The sequence below is a fragment of the Nicrophorus vespilloides genome, unplaced genomic scaffold, assembly GCF_001412225.1.
Source record: "Nicrophorus vespilloides isolate i.1.1-1 unplaced genomic scaffold, Nicve_v1.0, whole genome shotgun sequence".
In the NCBI taxonomy this organism is placed as follows: Eukaryota; Metazoa; Arthropoda; class Insecta; order Coleoptera; family Silphidae; genus Nicrophorus; species Nicrophorus vespilloides.
The window spans coordinates 78,061-102,898 of NW_017098078.1; the positions used below are offsets into that span (position 1 = coordinate 78,061).

General features: G+C 34.6%; 3 protein-coding genes across 3 annotated transcripts; 1 reads left to right on the plus strand and 2 right to left on the minus strand.

Moving 5' to 3' along the window:
* Window positions 1-596: 596 nt before the first annotated feature.
* Window positions 597-6,263, minus strand: LOC108561620 (catalase). Its single transcript, XM_017919643.1, has 2 exons — window positions 6,124-6,263; window positions 597-2,234 (listed from the first exon to the last, which is right to left on the minus strand). Exons 1-2 carry the CDS (start codon window positions 6,178-6,180, stop codon window positions 780-782), a joined length of 1,512 nt encoding a protein of 503 aa, XP_017775132.1. The 5' UTR covers window positions 6,181-6,263; the 3' UTR covers window positions 597-779.
* A 670-nt stretch (window positions 6,264-6,933) lies between these two features.
* On the minus strand, window positions 6,934-7,722 carry LOC108561619 (transmembrane protein 70 homolog, mitochondrial). Its single transcript, XM_017919642.1, has 2 exons — window positions 7,467-7,722; window positions 6,934-7,410 (listed from the first exon to the last, which is right to left on the minus strand). The coding sequence occupies exons 1-2, from the start codon at window positions 7,653-7,655 to the stop codon at window positions 6,970-6,972; spliced, it is 630 nt and encodes a 209-aa protein (XP_017775131.1). The 5' UTR covers window positions 7,656-7,722; the 3' UTR covers window positions 6,934-6,969.
* A 266-nt stretch (window positions 7,723-7,988) lies between these two features.
* On the plus strand, window positions 7,989-11,091 carry LOC108561628 (AFG3-like protein 2). The gene is made up of 7 exons (XM_017919653.1): window positions 7,989-8,189; window positions 8,252-8,517; window positions 8,574-8,717; window positions 8,775-8,868; window positions 8,926-9,230; window positions 9,289-9,407; window positions 9,471-11,091. Exons 1-7 carry the CDS (start codon window positions 8,103-8,105, stop codon window positions 10,820-10,822), a joined length of 2,367 nt encoding a protein of 788 aa, XP_017775142.1. The 5' UTR covers window positions 7,989-8,102; the 3' UTR covers window positions 10,823-11,091.
* The last annotated feature ends 13,747 nt before the right edge of the window (window positions 11,092-24,838 follow it).

The window sequence follows — 24,838 nt, forward strand, 5'->3', positions numbered from 1 at the left end:
AAAACAATTTACAAAGTAAGATTTGCCAAAAAATGTGGAACGCTTCACGATTTTGCGTGTCATCCTTGCGCAGGGGCCATGCTAATCTTCTCTGTATCGTTCCAATTTTAGTATATGTATTGCCGAAGCAAGTACAAGGTTATATCCGTAGACTATATACTTAACTGGTTTACCTTCTTACATTGAAGAAGTAGAGCTTATAAATGTATCAACTTATATTTATTTATTATAAAGTTAATTATGATATTCTTCTACAAATTTATTAATAATATATTATTTACAATAAATATATAATTAATTATTGTTATATTTTAAATATACTATTAAAATTATAAATTATTATATTTTTTTAAGAAGTTATGCAACCAACTACTAAGCTATAGTTGAAAGGTAGACTAAGTCGGAGTTAGGTTGCTATTGGATAACACAACTTATTTCTTATTTTGAAGAAATTATTTAAATACTGCAGCTCTTTTATTTGTTATAAATAATAACATATGATTATTCAAAATTATAAAATTAAAATTTATGCAATAGATAAAGCTTCTTCGTTATATAAATATTTAAGTAGGTCATTTATATATGAAATAAGTAAATGGATTGCAATTATTTTATTGATAAAATTTGTGTTAACAATGTTGTTAACTCTAAGAGACACCATTGATTATTATATTTATAAAATATACACAAGCGTAGACGATTATTATAAGTTTAAAGTACAAAAAAAATCGATAACCACCCAAAATTATACGTGTAAAAGATAATATTGTTTGAAACATTTAGAGGTTGGCTTGGGGTAACCTCTGGGCTTTGATGCCTGCACTGAGTTTGTTTCCGAAAGTTTCATCGACTTGGGCAAAGTTCTTGATGACGCGATCCTGGATAAAATCGCTTGCATCCTTCAGGTGTCCGACGATGTTGGAAGCCAACCTGTCCCTCTCCGCTTGGTTCAAAGTCTTCTGGTAGAAGGCGCGAGCTTGCGAGAAGTTATCTTCATGACCGCTGTCGTAACGAAGCGCTTCACCGCTGACTGCGAACGGAGGATTGAGAGACTTGGCCCTTGGGCAGTTCGTGGGACCGTCGAAACTGTTGGGATGGTAGTTGGGAGCGCCTCCTTGGTTGACCATGCATTGGGGACCGTCGCGCTGGTAGTTACGTACACTGAATGGACAGTTTACGGGGATTTGAAGGTAGTTGGCGCCGAGACGGTGCCTGTGGGTGTCTCCGTATGAGAAGAGACGACCGAGCAACATCTTATCGGGAGATGGTTCGATTCCAGGAACCATATGAGCTGGACTGAAAGCGATTTGTTCTACTTCCGAGAAGTAGTTCTCTGGGTTGCGATTCAACGTGATCCTTCCGACTGGGATTAGCGGGTATTCAGAATGTGGCCAGATTTTGGTCAGATCGAACGGATTGAATTTGCATGACGCAGCTTGTTCCATGCTCATGACTTGGATGGAGAATGTCCACGATGGATACTGGCCGTTGGCGATGGCATTGTAAAGATCGCGCAGCGAGTAGTCTGGATCAGAACCGGACAATGCATCGGCTCTCTTCACGTCCAAATTCTTGATCTTTTGGTCGGTTTTGTAGTGGAACTTGCAGTACACCGGCTTTCCTTCCGCGTTGATCAGCTTAAAGGTGTGGGAACCGTAGCCGTTCATGTGTCTGTAACCATCTGGAATACCGCGATCGGAGAAGAGGAACATGACTTGATGGGTGGTTTCAGGTCGCAGCGAGATGAAATCCCAGAACATATTGGGGTCCTTGCAGTGGGTCGCAGGGTTCCTCTTTTGAGTGTGGATGAAACTGGGGAAAAGGATGGGATCCCTGATGAAGAAGATTGGCGTGTTGTTGCCAACCAAATCCCAGATACCCTCATCGGTGTAGAATTTCACGGCGAAACCGCGAGGATCGCGCACGGTGTCCGCGGATCCGGATTCACCGCCGACGGTCGAGAATCTCACGGCTACTGGTGTCTTCTTGCCGATACCTCCGAAGACTTTGGCGGCGCAGTATTTGCTGATGTCGTGGGTGACCTCGAAGTGACCGAAGGCGCCAGCACCTTTAGCATGGACCACACGCTCTGGGATACGTTCTCTGTCGAAATGAGCTATTTCTTCGATGAAGGCAACATCCTGGAGGAGCAGAGGTCCTCTGGGTCCCACAGACATGGTAGCATCCTTGGTGATGAGTGGGACACCATGACCAGTTGTTGCAACACCGTCATTCTAAAATGTATTATAGAATATATAAGTTTTACTTTTCTAACAAATGTACAAAATATTCACAACTACATTAGACAATCACATGTCCTTGAACAAACAAAATAGTTTATACCGTATTTATAAATACTTGAGAATGAATATCTAGATATTCACGTTTTTTAATTGTTTACCGAAACATTAATAGATTGTTTTTACTTAAAATAAGTAATTGAATGTTGAAATGTCAATTCTAAATAAATTTATTTGCAAAAAGTGGTTATAATAGTATCTAAGTGACATTAATTTTAATCTTAAACCAAACAAATAAAAAGTTATTTAGTATGACTAAATATGACTAGAACATAATAACTTAAAAACCATGAAATGTGGAAGACATCAATTCAAAACTGATGAAACCAAAAACTGGTCTGCGACGGATCGCAACGCAATAATACAAAATGTATATGATTTTAAACTTGGCTGATTGAAAGTCGTGCTTGTGCAATTCCTCTATACATTTTGCATGAGCTGTCTGAATATCTACAATATATCTATTAGGCACACCAAGCACGCAACATCAAAGTGCACATTCATTTTATTATAAACAAACACAAGATAATAACGAGTGTTCAAACCACAACTAATAAATTAGTCTGTTTTTGTATTTACCTATTTTGTCAGTAATATTTTATTTAGTTGTATAATTATAAATATAATTTATTTTTGAATAATTTAATCAGTTTGTCCAGTCTGAATGATGGAAGGTAACTTACGGAAACATTAAAATTTAATTGCTAAAATTAAAAATGTTGTTACTAATTTGCAGCATGATCAAAACATAATTTGTTTTAATAATTAAATTTATAGGTTTACACACATAATCAAACGATAAACGAATTAATATAAACTTATCTAGTTAAGAAAATCGTGTCCTTACATTATTATACCTTAAATTTCTTAATTAACTCAACAGTTAAATTTTCAATTATTATTAATAAACATAAAAAATAAGATATAAATTCTTAATTAACAGTAATTTTTCTTCGTGCATCATTAATAATGCACATCCATTTATCTGAAATCGTGCGTCGAGAATTGAAAACTCGTTTCCGTAAATAGATTCTAAATGTAACAAATTCATGCGAGAGAAGCATCGTCGGATTTTGTACTGCGCAATAAAACTTGCATAATATTCAACAGGAGAAATTATTAAGTAATTGGGAAACACAAAATAGTCCAATTACAAGTGCATTGGACGTAATGATAGATGAGTTTGTTTACAATCCACAATTCCATTCAACTCTGATAATGCATTAAAAAGTTATTGATTCTCAATCTGTTTTCTATAATACTTAGAAATGTATAAAGTATCACTGTAAATTGATGATAAATGTTGAATTAAAGTAATATACACTATAATTATCTGTTTATTTACGAATATAAAGTGGGAAACAGTCTGCATCAATAATAAAATTGTAAATAAAATAAAAATCGCATTTTATGAAATTTCATATGATTTTTATAGTTTGCGAAATGAAACTAAAACAATTGACGCAAATGCGTTCGTATTACGTGGAATTACCGATGCGCTTTATAAATAACAAGCTTATTATAATGTTTTACGTAATATCGCTGCGATAATTTCAAAATTTATTTGTAGCTATTTTTAGCAACAAGACTTTGAACATTGATTGTCTTCACGATATTTTTTTTATGATATGTATTTAAATCGTCTTGAACTCTCATAACAAGAACTTGACAACAGATTATGTTATAGACCAGCGTTTCTCAACTTTGCGCGACGCAACTTGTTAGTTTGTAGTTGTACTGCGATCGAATTGTTTATTACAATTTTTCTTGACGTTCTGACGCATCGTGACAAATGTCTAACAATCATAGGTTGAGAAACGCAATTATTGAAATTCATAAACCTAAAGTTTTCAAAAAGCTAAAAACTTTGAACTGAATCAAACTTTAACTATGTTAAATTAGAATACATTTGTAAGGAATGCACAATTTGATTATTACATGGTAAATACTTATATATTTCAATGATATTTTATAATCTACAAACATAATTACATCAATGATTTGTATGCAATACAAAAATATGATTATTTGGAAGAAAGTAAACATTTAGGTTACCAAGGTTACAATAACAAAACATATTATTTAATGTCAGAAATATTAATAAAAACAATATTGAATCAACTGAGTAATCTATAGATACAATTATAGTAAAAGTATGGAGATTAAAGCTAATGGGAATTCATACATCAAAACCCTTTTAACTGATTACTGTAAAATACATATTATATGCATTAATAAAGGCTTTCATTTCGATTGGATTGTTGTTATGATTATTGTAATGAGATGCATTAATTTTCGATTAATTAACTTTATCGTTTCACTTTCGCTAAACAACGAATATCGGACTAACATTATCAGTAAAAACGTCAATTGGTAGATAAAAGCAGACGTGTTGAAATTTAGTTTTTTTCCTCGAAAACCGCGTTTTTACTAACAATATTTTCACTTACGTAATAATTTAATATTTAAATACAATATATAAACTATACGAAGAATTTAAATCAATCCAGTTAGATTAATTTGCATAATGCTCTCGTAAATACATGACTTGTGTTGCAATAATATTAACATATTTATGTAGGATCATTGAGGCTATTCAGATCAGAATTAAGATATAATTTTAACTAAATTCTAATCTGAATGTTCCGAACATTAAAATTATAAGAGATTTTCAAGAAATTTCTAAAATTTTTAACTTTCTATTGATAATTGCATTTTGATAAAACGAAATGTTTTGAATGCTTAACATTTTTTACTTTCAAATTTGATTGGATTCAAATAAGAATTCTTATTTCATTCGTATAATCTAGTTTTGTTTTCAAATATGCCGTGCATAAAGTTCCAATATTTCAATTTCAAATATTTTAGCCAACTGCATTCTATTCAAAAACATATTTTTTGTAACTTCTATATTAAAATATTCGATATTGTATTAAAATGAATTGGTTATAATATAATTTTACATGACATGCATTAAATTAAAGATATTTTGATTTAAAAAATGTTATTATAAATGTATTGAATGAAACTGGAACGCACAAGCTACATAATTATTGCATAATAAGTCTCTGCTTGAATGCAGCAATAAGAGGTCACGAATACATTGTTTTGTGCGATTGCAAAAGACATCGAGAGCATTGGACTCTTGATGACAGTGTGTTACGAGACACGAACCGGTATTTTCTGCACATTCGTTGTTGCACCGACAGAAAGCAAATAAATGGCAACCAGCAATATTCGTTCATGTAATTTCATTTTCCCATCAAATCATTATCATAGATAAATCTTTTAAAAAACGTTTCGAGCCGAATCTAGATCACGATAAGTACACTTTCTAATGGAAATATTGGCCAAACCCAACAGATTCGTTAGGTGAAAAGTTAATAGAAAACTGTTGATTTGTTTTTTGCGTGACCCGAATAGATCAAATGAATATTTAAAAACAGTATGCGCCGGTTACATTGTGCGAAGAATAAGAAAATGCATATTAATGAATGATAAATGACTATGCAACTTGGGTTGTTTTTCGCATCCGAATAATAGGGAAAATCAGCTAATTGTATGTAATTACATAAAATTGGTTCTAATTGCGTGCATGGTACACTGCGACAAGTGCCACGAAAGGATGTTATCGATATTTATCAACGCCAATATGTTTTATAATCACTTGAACTTTTATCGCAACTTATATTTTTTTTTCTCTTTCCATGTAATTAAAATTATATTTATTGTACCATGAGTACGCAACTATCAAGTGTTTGTATTACGAAACTGCTGAGAGAAGACTGTAACCTAGAAAGCTGTTAATGATTAACTTAATTACCTTCTTCTGTTCTTTATAGTTTTGGAGTTGACTGGCAACTTTATCGGTCGATGCCATATTTGTTGTTTTTGTTGTCGACGACGTCGATAGAGGATAAGCACTTCGATCGAATTTCAACAGTGAAATGTCGAGCGGCCACAGCTCCAACAATATTTTGTTATTCAAGCTCCGCTTCCTGCGCTTGCGTAAGATGAACATCGACAACAAGTTGCTAATGTTCCATCGCATTTCTGATATTCGAATTTGATTTGTTCTAGCAACTTCTCCAATTCAATCATTCGCATGATTGTCAATGTGCATCATCATTAATGACATTTAAATTGAAACAGTATTCAAACTACATTAGTTTATGTAATATCTTATACATTACTCTACTTCAGCGGTTTCCAAACTTTATACTACTACGCCTCCCCGAAATTTTTTTTTACGCGCCTCCCTTACCTTTTACTGTTTTAATAGATTAAATAATATAGACACGTTTTATTTATTATGGTATAGAAATTATTTTTTTAAAATTGTTTGGCGTCTCCCCTGACAAGAGTCCGCGCCTCCCAGTTTGGAAACCGCTGCTCTACTTGATATTCAAAATAAATGTATATAAATCTAATAAGAAACATTACATCTAAGTAATCTCCTATTTGAAATGAAGATACCAATGTTTTTCTTGTATCATTTGAATTGTATAAATATTTTCATAACTTAAAAATATATTTTGAGTTAAAATATCCTTAAAATCTTTATATAGTTTCAAGAGATAAAATTAAATAGTATACAACCAAATATACACAAAGTTTAAATATAATTCGTATATTATTACTACAACATTAATAACAAACTAAAGCTAACTTATTTCTTGGTAACTTCGTCTGGTGGAGCCGTGTACAACTTGAAATCCATGGGTTTATCGTAACCCATGATTTTCGCGTAATGTGTAGGGTCATCGAAGGCTGAGGCTTCTAAAAACAGCGCCTTCTTCTTAGCGAACAACGTCGTGAACATGCCAGGAACGTCAGGTACGTACACATCATCTGGCTTAAACTCCAGTTTCTTCTCCATGCAAAGAACATTGTAGGTAGTTGCTATATAACTTCCATTGACTCTATCATAATCTAGCTTAATAACGTATTTTTTTGTGACAAAGTGCAACAGTATGGGCGTTGCAAAGGTGAAGAAACCAACAAATGAGCATCCCACTACTAATAGAGGCACACTTTGCAGTTTGGAAAGCTCCAAGTAAATGATTGGTTGAGCTGCTAAACCAGCAACACTGGTCATCAATGAGAATATCTGGAACAACGTTATTATTATAATCTGATTGGAATTGCTGTTGGTGTTCTAATTACCTTAACATTTTTGATTTGGCGACTGAGATTACCAAAATAAACCTGCAGTTTGTTGTCTGTGTTGGTTTTGTCTGAACAATGCCTCACCAGAGTTTGCGATCCTAGGCTTGATAACTTTATCGTGTTGCTGAATTGTTTTTGGGTATTTAAGTGTTTTAATAACACTCGGGACACCGTTCGTAAAGACATGTTGAGGAATTATGTGATTCTTTTTCTACCTAACCTCAACTCTCTGACAGTTGTTCTTAGGCTACCAACTTTACAGCAATTGTTTTGTTACTCTTAAAATACATGCATGTAGTTAATTATACCAATTGCATTGTTTTTAAAAAAATTTAGACATTTAAATTTAAGAGATATTAATATTAAATAGACACATTTTTTAAGTATTAAAATGTTTCTTGAAATTGGTTTGGTTACTGATTTATTCAGTTTAAGAATAATCCAAGATTTGTACATATTATTATTATTTGGTTATTGGTATTGTTTTAAAATTGGTACATTGTTTGTACTGTTGCCTAAACTGCATCAAATTACAGTTGACAGGATTGAGGTTATGGATAGGCAGCAGTAGTTGAGTTATGTGACCGACGGGAGAGTTTGTTGGAAAATAGATTGGCAAGGAAAAAATTTGACATGGCATACAGGTTACTGAACACAGGTCGCAAGTTAGAAAAGTTCTTGTGGCAGAATTTCCGCGTACACAGCGTCGAGGCAGTTAAGGTACAGTATTTCACAACGTTTCGCCATGATTGCTTGATCAATTTTGTTTCATGCATTTGCAGAAGACGTCCGCCTTTAAAAATGTCCTACAACAGTGCAAATTGTTCTGTGAGAAACCGCCGAAAGGTTTCGAAAAGTATTTCGAGAAAGGTGGACCGGTGAAGAAGGCGCCTGGGAAAGCAGAGCCAGCTAAAGAAGCAAAGGAAGCAAAACCTCCCAAAGAGGCAGCTGATCCACAGCCAAGACCAAATATTGATTCTGGGGCTAACAAGGGGGCCAAACAGTATGATAACTGGTCATTTGGACTGTTTGGTGGAACTGGAAGTAGGTATGATATCTCAAATAAAATTTATGACTTTATACTAAATACATATAACTATTCAGAGGAAGCGGTGGCAAACCATTTGGAGATGGAGAGAAAGACAGATATTATATAATAGGAGCTGTTGGTGCAATTGCTTTCCTGGCAACATTAGCATTCTGGGAAATGGGTTACAAAGAAATTGGATGGAAAGAATTTGTACATACGTAAGTATATTTTGTATTAAAAAAATGAAAATGTCCTAATGATTTATTTTTTTGTAGTTATTTAAGCAGAGGCATTGTTGAGAAATTAGAGGTTGTAAATAAGAAATGGGTACGCGTAAAGTTGACACCAGGGAATGCAGTTGATGCAAATGTGAGTTGATTAAGGTTTGAAGTTCCAATTCAATTAATTTTCACTATTTGTTTGTAGAATGTTCTGTGGTTTAACATTGGTAGTGTAGACTCATTTGAAAGGAACTTGGAGAACGCCCAAATCGAAATGAGTATAGAGCCGCCGAATTTCGTGCCTGTGATCTACAAATCAGAACTAGAAGCCTCCAGCCTATCAGGACTATTACCGACAATATTAATAATCGGTTTTGTTCTATATATGATGCGTCGCTCCGCTGAGATGATGGGCGGAAGGAGAGGAAAGCGCGGCGGTGGTCTTTTCGGCGGTGTCATGGAAAGTACAGCCAAATTAATCAATTCAAGTGATATTGGAGTTAGGTTTAAGTAAGTCACGGAAATGGATTTCTAAGTATGAGCAGTGTTTTCATTGATTGCATTTCAGGGACGTAGCCGGTTGCGAGGAAGCAAAAATTGAGATCATGGAGTTTGTTAATTTCTTGAAAAATCCTCAACAATATATCGATTTAGGAGCTAAAATTCCGAAAGGAGCTATGTTGACAGGTCAGTAATTTCGTATATTGTTTGGCAGAAGGATGTGTGTAATGTTTTTTTGTTTTGATGCAGGTCCTCCTGGTACTGGTAAAACTTTACTTGCGAAAGCTACTGCCGGTGAGGCCAATGTGCCGTTCATCACAGTATCCGGTTCAGAGTTTTTGGAAATGTTTGTTGGTGTCGGTCCTTCAAGAGTTAGAGATTTGTTCTCGATGGCTCGAAAGCACGCTCCGTGTATTTTGTTCATTGACGAAATCGATGCTGTTGGTAGGAAAAGGGGAGGCAGGAGTTTCGGCGGACATTCTGAACAGGAGAACACCTTGAATCAACTGCTGGTTGAGATGGATGGTTTTAATACTACTACCAATGTCGTGGTGCTGGCAGCCACAAATCGCGTGGATATTCTCGACAAAGCCTTGTTGCGTCCTGGCCGTTTCGATAGGCAGATCTTCGTTCCGGCTCCGGACATCAAAGGCCGCGCCAGTATTTTCAAAGTCCATCTGGGACCACTTAAAGCTAATTTGAATAAGGACGAACTTGCTAGGAAAATGGCTGCCCTGACTCCAGGCTTCACCGGAGCGGACATCGCTAATGTCTGCAACGAAGCGGCTCTGATCGCTGCAAGAGATTTGAACGAGTCCATTGTCATGAAACATTTTGAACAGGCCATCGAGCGTGTCGTTGCTGGTATGGAAAAGAAAACAAATGTATTGTCGCCCGAGGAAAAGAAGACGGTGGCTTACCATGAAGCCGGACACGCAGTAGCCGGTTGGTTCTTGGAGCACGCCGATCCACTGCTTAAAGTGTCCATCATCCCCAGGGGAAAAGGATTAGGATACGCACAATATTTACCAAAGGATCAATACTTGTACACCAAAGAACAGCTGTTCGATAGGATGTGCATGACCTTAGGCGGTCGCGTCTCCGAGGAGTTGTTCTTCGGTAGAATTACCACAGGCGCGCAGGACGATCTCAAGAAGGTGACACAAAGTGCGTACGCTCAGGTCGTTCATTACGGTATGAACGAGAAGGTTGGAAACGTCAGTTTTGATATGCCAAAGGATGGAGAAATGATGCTCGAAAAGCCATACTCTGAATCGACTGCTCAGATAATCGACTCGGAGGTCAGGATTTTAATTGATGGTGCCCACAAACACACAACTAATCTGCTCAACAAACACAAGGTTGACGTAGAAAAGGTGGCTGAGAGGCTGCTGAAGCAAGAGATCATCAGCAGAGAAGACATGATTGAAATATTGGGAAAGAGGCCGTTCGTTGAGAAATCCACGTACGAAGACTTCGTAGAGGGCACTGGTTCTCTCGAAGAAGATACCACCTTACCTGAGGGATTGAAAGAATGGAATAAGGAGAGGAATAAGCCCAGCAATAAGGAAGCGCCGAAAGATAGTGTTCCAGATTTATAAATACAAAATAAAGCGAGCGTGAAAACGATACGAATAAATTCTGTTTGTAATAATACTTTTCTTTCTTGTGTACGAGATAATAGTTATATTTTTTTGTTAATATTAAGTAGTAAATAATAATAAAAAATATTAACGTCGTTTATATTTTTTAACTAGATTCGCAAGAATTCGTGCGGTTTCTTTTCCGCACCAAAAATGTTCATCACATATATTATTAGGCACATTATTGTTTCTAGACTGTATTATATCGTTGATATACATATTTGAAATGGTAATTTTTATTAATGTTTCTGAGTTTTCTTTCGCATTTTAACATACCTGCATTTCCAAATAATAGTTAATATTATGTTCTGCCTTTTATAGGAATAAAAATGCAATTTTACAACTTGAAAGAATTGAACGTAAAAAGATTTTTTTTAGTTACGTTTATATCAAATAGCAAGAACATACGAATTACTTACTTGTCGACGAAATATATAAAGTGTTCCTATGAAATGTGAGTATGTACTTAATTATCGCTGATGATAAGAAAATCTAACAATATTTTAAATTAAGATCAAGTCTGTGCTGAGGAACTGCAGGGTATTATAAGCATATCCATTTTATGATCTAAATCTATTTTACAGTTACTATAATAACAATATCAAGTAGTTGACATCTGTCAATGTAAAACAAATTTGTAAGTCAAGTTATTATGATTGGACGATATGAAAATATAAATATTTTGATGAGATAAAAGTTCTTGATTTTTATGATTCCTAGAAATTTATTTAACATATTTTAGATTTTTCTAGAAATTCGTTATAGTATAGATTTCAGAAGTCCATTTTTTTTTGCTTTTTATCTAATTGTATAAATATTATATATACGTACAAATTGCGCTATTTTAAAATGGAAAGAAGACAGTTATTGAGTAATCAATCTAAAAAAACTATATAATTTCCGGAGGCTCTACGAAACTTCTCAAATAAGAACATTTATTTCCCCCGAACGAAGTTCGTAAAACTGCACTTGATTAAATAACTAATTTTAAAGTTTCTCAATTTAAATATATAATTCCTGTACCTCTATGTATAGAGTCCAGTCACTTCTATATGTAATTATATAGATATTAATATGTATTTAAATAAATTATTTTTCAAAGTTTTTAAATAAAATCCTTTAATAAACAACGAACGTTTGTAGAGAAACTTTTATAGGTATGAAAAAACTATTACATACATTATACAAAGCGAGTAAAAAAGGGATTTCTTGAAATTAGTAAATAGCGCTAGGTAATATTATCTCATATTTATTAAAATAAGTATACTTACAAATCTTTTTCAGATAAATATTTCGTTCAAAATATTTTATGTCTTTAATAATCACGCTTTTGGTAATGTCTACTTTATTAAGGTATATCTTTTATTTTGAGTCTGAGCAATCATTGATGAAAATGGAGGAATGTAACAAGTGTATATCAATCGTTCGTTGCGGAGTAACGCACTCCAAGTGCGTATCTATATGCGTGCCGCGTAGAATTCACCTGAGTTCACCTGTTGATTTATAAGATTGAGGTATTCAACAGGTAATTTATTACGGAACACTTTGAACAGCAATGATACACACAAATAAATTAAATTGAGCGCGCGCCGTCCGTTCGCAATGGAAATCTGAAGCGAAACAGTAAAAGATCGAATAGATAGATGTATGCGGAACGACCGTGCTTTTCGGATATTTATCTTTTGGTTGTTTTGATTTACCAGTAAAGTTTGTAATAGTAGAGGTTATTGAAAAAAATAACTAATTTAATATTTAAACTTAAATGTCTGTCAAGTATACTTACTGATAATATTAAACTGAAATGGTTGTTTTTTGTTTTATATCAACTATAGTGTGAAGACAGCATTAGGTGTCATAAATAAAGTAGCGATAAATAAAGTTGATTAATGAGCGTAATAAAATGTAATTAGGTTAAACTTATCTGTTACGTAATGACGGGGCGGTAAAACTGTGGGAGAGAGTGTGGATGTGAAGGGTGAAAATTGGATGTATAAAGAATGGGCGCGTCGTCGCGAGTCCCCGACAGCATCGACATAAAGGCGATTTATGGGGGGTAATACTGGGAAGCCGGAATGGGGGGAAGCGAGAAAATGCGGCCTATTAATGTGCGGAATGCTCACTAGCTCTCAATGCTCCTCCCCGAGCAGGGGGTGCACAACCCCCATACACAAAAAAAAAGATAAAAAAAAGCAACTAGCTGCATGGCAGCTACATAACTGTACTAGTTGGAGTATACGATAGTATAGTTGGCGTGGCACAGGCCCAGACAATTCAACTGGATTCGCACACATCACGTAGCAACGAATCGAGCTGACAATGTAATTTGTCAGTTTTGTGTTTTGTGCTGCACCGAGGGGGCAAAAAACAAAACGGAAAAATACCACCCAAATGCAAACCACCCTCTCTTCCCTCCGTCCATCAACCTCCACCGACTGCATCCGGAACAATGTTAAATTAATGTCTCGCATGTATTCTCACTTCCCGAGCCGCACTACTATATTTACCAATTAAATTTAATTTTACTGGCAGCTTGATGAATGTCTTTCTCTCTGTCTGTCTCTCTCTCTCTTTTACTTCTCACCCTCTCTCACCAAACGCACTCCTAATAACAAATGCAGAATAAACAATTCATTATATTCCTGTCGAGCGTTCGCTTCTTTTTATTTCGTTCATATTAATTATATGTTTATTACACATCGTGCATATTGAATGAGTACATTTATAACCGACTGCATCGATGATTTGGTGCTGCGGTGCACGCAAACTCGTTTATGAACAAAAATACAATGTAATATTCATACGGATGTGAATAGTACGAGAGTTCAATTTTCAATTGTTATGCATAATTCAATCGCACCAATTGATCGGTCGAAGAATTACGTTGCACGACTGACATAATATAATATATTTCTAAAATTTGATACGAATCCAAATAGTTTCAGTTATAATTTACACAACAATTTACTGAATGCATTGCAATATTTTTCAAGACTCGACATTTCTACCATTGTTAAATTCAGTCAATGTTCATTATACGCGACTCAAATAAAGTACATTTTCTGAAAGCCTGGCTTATAAGAAAAAAGTGACCTTGGAAATCAAATTTCATTGAAAGCATAATTATAAGAAATGATTAATAATTAATAACACATTCAAATATTGAGGTCGATAAAATTCGATAGAATAATTACAAACCTGAATTTCCATTATATTTCTTCGATTTTCTTAGCACTTGCTTTGATTTCGTTATAAAACTATTAAATATTGAAGAAGTAAAATGTACAATTTTTCATAATTCATATATATTAATATATATTTAGTTTTATATGGTCGCCTGTATCACGAAAATCTGATACGCAAGGTCGTTGGTTCAATTCCGAAAAATCAACAAAAATTTGTGGTGGCTGTTAAACCTGAAAGGGGTAGTAATAGGGCCGGAGAGATTTATATCAATAAATAAATTGATATAAATCTCTTTTCTTTAAAAATATTTAGTATTAAGTATTGTTAATGAAATCGTCATGTTCAAGTGTGTTTTGTATTTTTTTTATCTATCGTAAATATAAATTTATACAATACTTGTTATATTATAAATTTAAGTTAATATTTAACACCTTAAGTGGTTATGTCGTATATATTCGTCATAGACAAGAAACCATAGCGATTATGACGAATACATTCGTATCATGAATGTACTTGGTGTTCTTAATGATTATGTCGCGTAATCGTTCCTAGTTTTAACTTGTGCTATTTACGATGTAGAAAACATAACGTGAACTTTTTGCTGATGAATTAATTAATAGAAATATAAAAGCCAGCGATAAAAATACGTGGCCACTTCATACAATGAATCAAACTTATGGGGTTAATAATTGAGTCAGACTATAATATAAAAATAAGTTCATGTAAAATTATGAGAATATATTTTAAAAGTAATTCATTTTCAAAGTGAAATAAGGATGTTATAAAATTGAAGTGTGGAGCTGGCAGTTAGCGATTTGATCTTCTTTCATAATGTATTGAATATATAAGAAATTATGTGTGATAAATCAGGAGGGGCAAAATATTCGGCGCCACGAGGAGCGCGGCGGGAATGGGATACGGCGAGGCGCGAATACATAAATTCTTCGTTCCATTTGTGAAAATAAAATGAATAAAAATATTTATCTTTTTGTCAGGGAATTGTGTAGCCATAATAAAGAGCGGAACGTCGACCATAAATTGAGCCGTTTTGAGGCGCCAGGTCTTAATATCTGCGCTCGATTTATTCGTACTCGATATGTGGGTGCATGTGCAACATCCTCATCCTCTCGTTCCATATTTCAGATGGACAACGAATGGTTCAGACCGAGAGGATGCATTGGTTTCGACTGTTGTTACCTAAAATGGAGCCAAATGGATGACACGACGCATCCATCGCCTGGTGGATGTACGTACAGGTGGTCCCTTCAATAATGGAATCCTATCCGTCCATTCACCATCTCCCATCCGTTATTTATAAAGACATATACACTATATACTAAGGGGACGCGCACTGGGACTACAACTACTACCATTCTTTCCACAAGTGCATCAATAAATTACGAATGGGGCATGGCATAGAGAGAGCAGCGCCAGAAACCGTCGTCTGTTCCTATACTTTACTACTACTTCTGCACAACTTGTTTCTTTATTTATATCCAAAAGTGGCTGGATCTTGCTGCACCATTCCCCATCATATAACTTTCATTATTACCAAATGCATACAATACACCACTCAACCACTGTCTATCTACATTTTACAGCATGAAACTGAACTCCTTTCACATGTTATGTCTCTATAGTTCGATTTTTTTGCCTAGGCTATAAAAAAATGTGTAACGTGAAATCAACAAATATGAACAGAAATGAACAATTAATTTATATTTGCTATATGATGTGAAAATAAAAATAATAAAAATGTATTGTAATTACATAAAATTTGTATTTGATATAAAAAAATATGCTTGCTATTAAAGCTAAATAGTGTTTTGAATAGGGATTATAAAGGTGTGAAGCTTTCCACCGGCAGAGAGATTACAGCCGACTTAGAGATCTGCATATTAATGCAGCCCTCTAAATTTCCATTAGCGTTCATTATATTTACGAAATAGGTTGTTATAACAAAAATATAAAATACATTGAAAGTATTCATTATTGAAAATATTTAGTTTTATGTCAAAGTTATTTTTTTGTAAATATTCACTCACTGTAGAAAAAAAGTGTTAATATTGTTTATTCACCTAATACATATAATATTTAGGTGATGATTAAACGTACTTATAATTATGGTGGATGCACCGGGAACATAGATTAGAACTACTATTTTTTTAAATTTAGAAAATATTTTCAATTAATTTTTCTCATAATTATTGGAAATATTATCAAAATATTTTATTTAAGTAAAATTTACTTAATTTTTTGGTGGATGCATCATGTTTTAATTGTGCATTCGTTAAATTTAAAATAATTTAAAAAAAAGTACAGTAATATCTGGAATAGTGCTTCAAATAGTACGGATTCACTATAGTAAAATTAGAAAGAAACTATATTAATTAATATAAATAAATAGGAATGCAATTTTAAAGTCTAAATAGAGTTAATAAAAACTGCAGATATGAAGATGAAAGAAAACGAAACCTTTTCTTGTTCTAAATTTTAGAAATGTCAATGTAATTTTTATATTTTATCAGCTGTGTATTATATTCATTTCAGGTAAATTTAATTATATATTATTATTGAAAATTTGTGTAATGAAATAATAATAAAAAAAAAACTATATGGAAGTAGTTACGAAGATTTAGATTAATTCATGTGCCAAAATATTATATATCTGATGATTATAATCTAAAAGAATCGTTCTAGCAAAAAGCGTGCTTCAAGTAATAATCCGAACGGAACTCTTTTCCTCATTTTAAATAATGGTTTTAATGGAAGAAACAAATTGACTATTCGGAAGTTTTATTGCGGAGGGAAGGAATTTGCAGGGTGCCAGCCGGAAGCGTCCGTGTCATTAATTTGACACTCTTATAGGGATTGTAGTTGTTGCAACTGCAAGCCAGCAAAGCAAGCGAGGATGCAGAAGCAGACGCCATTGCATCGGGGTAACTTTAGCTTAGGTTTGGAGTAGGAGAAGGAAAATGAGAATGAGGAAGAACGGGAGAGCAGTTCACTCTCTTTAGGCGAGGTCGCAAAGGGTGTCGGGCTTCCAATTCCCTTAAGGATCACGAATTAGTTGGTCGCTGCACTTTGCGCCAAAGCCGTTTAATTTCGAAATTAATTGCAATCGAGACTCTCTAATCCGGTATGCAGATATGTGCAAAAAAAAGAAGTAAAATAAAAATTGCATCGTTCGATAATCGTCTTCTTTTTTGCATTATAATGGTGCAGGCGCCGGGTATTCATTTCATAATTTGTTTTATTTCGTTAATTGTCATGATTATTTTAGGTTATTCCTATAATGCAGTGATAGCGAAACTTTAGAGATTAGTGTATCACATTAAGCACACAATTGTCGAATTCCAATATTTTTCATGGATACATAATTGATTTCCAATATTTTCCTCCTAGCTTACAAATCGCTGATATAAATGATGCGTATCACAGAAAATATTTTCACGTGTCACTTTTGACACGCGAGTTATAGGTTTACCATCACTTCGATGACATAAGCATCTAACCACATTAGTTATTCAAGTGATATAACAATTAATAACTGTATAGAGTGAAATTGCATAGTTGGATTGAGACATAGGAAAAATGTTGTTCCTGATAGGAAAGGTGACATAAATTCAAATGGTACATATTACAACATAATATGTATTTTAACATTTTGTCGAATTATTAAGAATAAAATGCTTCATAACTTTAGGAACATGTGCGAAATGCAAGTATTTTTTTTTTTAAAGTTTTTATAAAAAGTAAAGCGTCTTATTTTACTTGGAGAAATATGATACATATTTATTTATCTAACATACTTTTTAGAACAGAAAATTATTGTCACTTTGATAATTATTTACTATTTGTCACTCTTTCAAATCGTTTAACTCTTCAATTAAATTTCTACCCCTAAGTTTTTTTTTAAGCTTTTCTAAACTGTTAAACGTTAAATACCCTACTGATGCTGTCCAACATCTGCATAAAAGTTAGTAAAGTTGTATTGTCAATTTACAATACATGTAACTTTAAATCTAGTGGCGTATTGTCAGTAAATATCACATCGAAAATATGCTATCAATTCACGCCGCCGCTTAATTTCGAAATTAATTGCAATTGTTCAATTGTTCAAATCCATCGCACAGATTCGAGCATATACCAAAAAAAAATATGCGAAGCGTTCGATTATCCTCTCTCTCCTCTCCGGATTTACTTTTTATTTTTTTTTTATAAACCGGTTCAATTCTTTTTGTTTTTGCCGCGATCCCGTATGATCGTTTCGGCAATTTCTCATTACTAGTCGGATCCGTTCTAGAAAATGTATGGAACTGACGTTGCGATAAATCCAGGTGGAGTGAGGCACCCATTTTCAACCCCTGCACACGCAAATGTATATGTATATATATACGTACATGATTTGTTTCAGTCGAACCGACTGAACATCTCTAATTTATTATTAAATCATGCATAATCCGTAATATTATCTCTGCTCCATCCCCGGCTTCCTTCGTTTCCGCATTTCCGCACGGCCCGGATTCACGTGTATGCATGTATGTATATATGCATGTATACGTGCATGCATGTATCAAAAATAAAAAAAAAAGAAATCTGAAAGGAAACGGTGAAAGGCACGCTGTTTAAACATACAGTGATGGCCATGATAAATTGCATTCCTGCAAGCAAAAGCAACATGCATAGTTACAGCAACAACAACAACATCAACAGGAATAAATAAATAAATGGAGAAAAAAATATATAGAGAAAAGGAATGGGAACGTACCGACAAACCGGGGGAATAGAGATGACTGGCACAGAAATGATTGAATCCATGCCGTATTGCGAATGCAGTAAAATAAAATCAAAACATTCGGATGTTATTGACTTTTGTGCCTTCGAACAAACTGTATGTGATTCTTCCTTTTACGTTTTATTTTTGTTAACGCTCAATGTTCGGAACTTTTATAATTGGGACAAATGAGCTATTTGAATGTAAGTACAAATACTTGAACTTACGCAAGTATTTATAATTACATATAATATTTTACTTGGTACACGTGATACAAATTAAGTGTTGCAATAATTATACGTTTGTATATAATATGAACAGTTTGCATATAACGATAAATACTGATATTGCATATTGTAAGCAAGTATATATATTTTAAATTATATACGAAAATATTATATTGTAGTATTCAGTAAGATATTACAAGGAATATAGATTTTTGTTTTCATTATTATTATCTTTTGGGAGATGGTGGAAACACGAGACCCGGACAAATGGTATTTGGTTCTTCGTTTTACGTTTCATCGGATATATATGGAATTATGTTTACAAAATTAGTTGGCGCTCTCGGGGTTCGCGAAGGTTGTTGTTGTTGTTGTTGCTGTTGCTGCGGTGCTGTGGTCCGTTGGTCGCCAAAAGGCACATCGATCTTATTTATCCGATTTAGGTTCTCCCGTTGGGCTGCCAGGAATTGTTTTGGCTAAATGAAATAAAGTGATGCATCGCGCGTTCCACACCTTAATTCAATGTACTTTTGCTAAATTAACAGGACCTCGGACCGACGTAATACATATTTGCACTGGAAATCTGCATCAATCTGAATTATATAATATTTATATTAAACATCAACACATCTTTTAAAACATTATATAACTTAGTATACATACATATAATTTTATCCTTTGCATATGAATTTATTATGTAAACAATAAAATGTACTATTATTACAATACCAAATATTTCTATATACATTTTAAATAAATTATCTTTATATTAAATTCTATAATTAAGTAGTACGTTTAGTGAATGTATAAATTTCTTGTAAAATTGGAAAAGTAGGAATAAACTCAGGAAATAAACATAACATGTCTGGTATAATAAAATGGGACGTTGGAATTGAATAAAGTTATAACGATTATTTTAGGTAAATATATGTAAATACTAGAGAAAATGAATATAGATAATTTTCCATGAATTTCCTTTTTTGTTCTGTTTTCGTTTTGTGCTCTTGCAAAATTTGAATGTATGATTAAACTACAAATGAAATAAGAAAATAGCATATTTAGTATAATATAGTGCAACGTTGGAATTGAACAAAATTATAATGTTTATATATGTATGGTCGATGTACACACACATAAAATAGTAGAAACGGCGACAGATGATGACTGCAATAATGACTGGGATTCGGCCAAATGTCATTTAGATGTAAATATCAGTTAGTGGCTATACGTTTCGAAATTTCCTGTTTCCGGTTGGAAAATCTCGTGATTGCTTGGCCTGTTTGGTATGCAGATATGTTGTGTACTCTGTTGCGTCGACCCAATGTAATTGTTGTTGCTAGTGTGGTGAGGGTGTGCTAGGGGAAGAGGAGGTGGTGGAGAAGCAGGAGGATGATGAGGAAAAGGAAAAGGGAGGAGGAGGAGAAGGGTCTCGACGGCACGATAACCGAATTAAGGCCTCTCAGAAACTTCCTCAGGCCGGTCCTAACCCCCCGGTAAACCGTAAAGTAATAACGACTAGCAGTTATATAATAATAACAATAATAATGTTTCTGAGGATGTGTGTGTGTGTACGTATGTACGAATGAGTTGGTGTGTGTGAATGTGTATGTATATATTATTCAGGAGAGGTGCAATTAAACTAATCTTCGAGGCGCGAGTTTAGTTCAACAAATTTATACCATAACTACATATAAGCCCCTTATACACAATTTAAGCGACTCAATTGTCCGTGTAAATTAAGCCGACAGGGTTAATAAGTCTCCGTCTCAGCCACCCCCAAGCAGCCACCGTCGTTTCGGGATTGAGAGAGAAAGAGACGGAGTGGAGAGTGCTGCTTTTGTTGCTACCGATGCTGTGGTTAAGGCGTCGCCTCCGACCTGACCGTCCCCCTGCCGTCGCCGCCTCCTCCTCTTCTTCCATCGTCGTGATCGTCGTCGTCGCCTTCTGCGATCGCTCATGTGAGCTGGCTTTGTCGAAGGAGACGACCCTCGCTATACGGATTAGTGGGAAAACTATTACTCTAAAACGTCGGAAACTACTTATGGAGACGAAGCAATCAATCAATTACGTAATTAATGCCTACGGGGAATCAGTTTCTGCGTTTCTTGGTATTGATTATTTTCAACCTTTTCCATCAATTGCCTTTTTTGTTTTATGCTCCACGCGTGGAACTCTTTAATTCACGTGTTAAATTTTGAAACGGTTTCCCAAGTTTTGATTAAAAGTGCTATTTCATATTCATTGAACTAGCATATAACTAGGAGCTGCCAGGTGGCGAGACGTTTCGCTTTTAACCGGCAATACAGCCCCCACAAGTGACGTTTGCAAACATTCGAAAGCTTTGAAGAAAAGCAATTAAAATTTGATCAGGGAAAAGAAAAACAATTACAGAACTTAAATTAATGTATTTTCGGTGAAACAAATCAAATATATGTTTATATATTTAATTTATAGATTACTTTATAATTATACTAATAATTATTTCTTACTAATGTGATTTGATGTGATTGAGCGCACAATTATTTTCCAATATCTTTAATTAAACATTATTATATATAATAAATCTAAACATTATTTTTTGTTATAAAAAAGTATATAAAAGAAATCAATTTGAAATGTTACTTTCCGTTTGTCCGTGTTATATAAAATTGAGTTGAAAAGCGAGTTGCTGCAGTTTGGATGGTAACGGACAGAGGAGGACCGAGAAGTTTGCGGGCTGCAACGAACCGCGTCGAGGAGAAAGAAACGTGTCACCCTCAGTGTAATGTAATGGGCCAAATGTAATTTAAAGATAAATTAAATTATCCTCGATTGAATGACGGTAATTGCATCTTCCAATCTGCTGCAAACAATCTCGAGATGACGAGGAGGACGCGGGCCCCGGCTAAATACTGATCTTGCATAATGATGATGGTATTAAGTGTTCTTGGCGAACTGGGCTTATGTATCGGGAGGGGGATTACGGCGCTTTGTCTGCTCACGTTTAATTGCAGACTACGGAATAATTTCCAGCATCTTCGGGGATATTCCAGTACACAAGGTACTACTACTACTACTTGTACTACTCGACGCAACGACCGAATCTCATTATTTTACGAAATACATCATTTGTTTGCTGTTGTATTTGCCAAATGCAAATCTAACTGTTAAGGCATCTATTGAATACGCAGCACTTGACAACTAATCGATAATTACTTGGCATGATTCGCGATGTGTATAAGGAATTTACTTACAACTCGACCCAGTATTCAGAAATTAATTCCCAACATTTTGACATATTTGGAGGAATGTAATTAAATTTAAATTGGCAGTGGAACAGGATTTACTACAAGTATAAAAATTGTTAAATGTACATTTTTCAAAATAACATCTTCTATTTATATAAGCTTATGTTCATTAGACAAACAATACCTGAATGTAGTACTTTATATATTTGTATCAATTCTGAAAACTGCTGCGTAGGATGACATTTATGTCTCAAATCACTCTTGGTGTGGTTGCACCTACAATTTTAAATGTCAATGCGTCAATTTAAAAATGTCAATTGCATGTTTACCAGAATAGATTTTAAATTTTAAAAGACGTTGAATAAATAATGTAAAGTACTTCGTTGTAATGGAAGGCTTATCCAGCATCAAGTTCAACTGTTGATATTCTTCCGGAAATGGAGGGTGCCGCTTACAGCTTTCGCACCTGGTCCTCGCAACCCTCGGAATCTTCATCTCCGACCCAATTGCCGGGGACGTTGAATAATAGAGGAAGAAAGTGTCAGTGATTTGGAGGAATATTTTATGATGACGACGATGGTTACTAATATATGAGAAAAGGATGTGATCGATTTCGGACAGGTTCCCTGCTCTGCTGCGAGGAAACGGAAGCCGGTGCTGGATTAATTTGACGGCCGGAGTTGGTTCTTCGGCCGTGAACTGGTGGCACGGTCCCAGGCGGGCCGTTCCAGGCCGCACTCTGTTGCGCTCTCCTCCTCTCCACCAACCAACCAACCAACCACCCATTCACCCACCACCCACTGACCGGACGGAATCTTGCTGCCAAAACGGCGGCATCGGCATCCCCCCCGCCGCCGCCGCCAACCCGTCCATCCATTCCCTCGTCTCTCCTCATCCCCATCGTCCCGGCGAAGCGCGCGCTTTACGGCCCCCTCAGGTTTCCGCTCCGGCCATGAAAAATTTAATCTAGAATTCCCGTTGAAACTGTCGCATCCAATTCGGTATCCAAAAGCTATCAAGTGCTGTCCGGCTCCGTCGGGAATCCCGTCCGGAATCACAATATGTGACAAGTGATGCGGGCACGACGTGGCCGGCCTAACAAAAAACTAAGCGCAGAGCAGAAACGGGGAATGGAACAACACCCGCAAAACAAGATAATCATAAAAATGGAATCCTTCCTTCCTTCCTTACAACCATCCATCCACAGATATATCTATATATATATATCCTCGTTTCTTCTTGTTTTATTTTAGCGCGGAATCTATCCATGCTAGATTTAAGCTGTTGTAATAAAGAGGAAAAGTTTTGTTACTTCCCGCCCCTACACCGCATTTTTCTCTCCCTTTATATACACACTATACATATATGTTTTTTCCTTCATTTCGTACATTTCCCTCGAAACTTATCGTGTGTATATATATATATATATCCACATATAAGATATATAAAGAGTAAAGTGGGTTAAGACGCTTTCATATATATGTACAAAAATATTTGCGGTTTCGGAGGCAATAACGTCGCCGCCTCCACTTCTACCTCCACCTTAACCAAACGTTCACATAGCATTTATATGCATTGTGATTTTCAACTAGCAATTTCACCATAACTCTTTTACATTATCATGCGAGTAGAACCGCCAGCAACAGCATACCAAAAAAAAAGAAAGAAAATATATTTCTCTCTGTGTTTATATATATTACGGTCCGGTAATGGCGACATTTTATATTCCATTTTGTTTGTATCTAAAGAAAATTGTTCGTGGTTGCTACCTAATATTATATTACATAAAATATACTCGCCCTCGAAGAGCTCGGGATAAAACGCTTCCACATCACCATATCTTCTCCTCATATTCTTGATCACTTAATTTCACTGAACCTACAAATTACTTTAAACGATTCACTTAAAGTACTTCTCTTGTCTGCAAACATTCGTGCTCGCAGAGATGTCAAAAATCGCTGTCACAATTGACATTATTTTTTTAAATTACATAATGAAAATAATCAACATTGCTATTTTAAATAACGTGAGTATTCTGTATTTATCATAATTTTTAAATTATTTTCTAAACTTAAATTGTTAACATTCGAAACTCACTCACTCGATACTCATGGAATAACATTAATTTAAAAGTATTTAGTTTTGAATTTCACATATAATACAATTTCAGCTGAAATTTTAATGTAAATATTTGTTGTTTTTCTTTTGTTCATTTTGTTTTCAACAATAAACGTTTGATTGGATGCAGCTATACATTGCTTTTTCATTTGCAATTCTGCTGAAACTGTTGAATAACCTATGCTATATGTTATTTAATATAAATTGGAGAATAATTGCATATTGTTGCTGATATTTGTTTCGGGATTCATGAAAATTTTATACTCGTACATTTTGATGAAACCAGCTTTACACGTTTCAGCACTACATAACAACGTTTAAATATTAATATAAATATTATTTATAAATATTTAAAAATATAATAATTATAAATCCATCCATTCAAAAGATCATCAGGCAAAATGGGGTTTTAAGATCTCAAAATGACAGCTGTCACTTTGTGTTA

What these genes read in the sequence shown, in the direction of transcription:
- LOC108561620 (XM_017919643.1), bottom strand. Translation starts at nt 6,180, where the DNA reads ATGGCATCGACCGATAAAGTTGCCAGTCAACTCCAAAACTATAAAGAA. An exon ending in ACTATAAAGAACAGAAGAAG is followed by an intron (nt 2,235 to 6,123) that starts GTAATTAAGTTA and finishes AATACATTTTAG; the next exon opens with AATGACGGTGTTGCAACAAC.
- LOC108561619 (XM_017919642.1), bottom strand. Translation starts at nt 7,655, where the DNA reads ATGTCTTTACGAACGGTGTCCCGAGTGTTATTAAAACACTTAAATACC. An exon ending in GCCAAATCAAAAATGTTAAG is followed by an intron (nt 7,411 to 7,466) that starts GTAATTAGAACA and finishes ACGTTGTTCCAG; the next exon opens with ATATTCTCATTGATGACCAG.
- LOC108561628 (XM_017919653.1), top strand. Translation starts at nt 8,103, where the DNA reads ATGGCATACAGGTTACTGAACACAGGTCGCAAGTTAGAAAAGTTCTTG. An exon ending in TGGAAAGAATTTGTACATAC is followed by an intron (nt 8,718 to 8,774) that starts GTAAGTATATTT and finishes ATTTTTTTGTAG; the next exon opens with TTATTTAAGCAGAGGCATTG. An exon ending in GAAAGGAGCTATGTTGACAG is followed by an intron (nt 9,408 to 9,470) that starts GTCAGTAATTTC and finishes GTTTTGATGCAG; the next exon opens with GTCCTCCTGGTACTGGTAAA.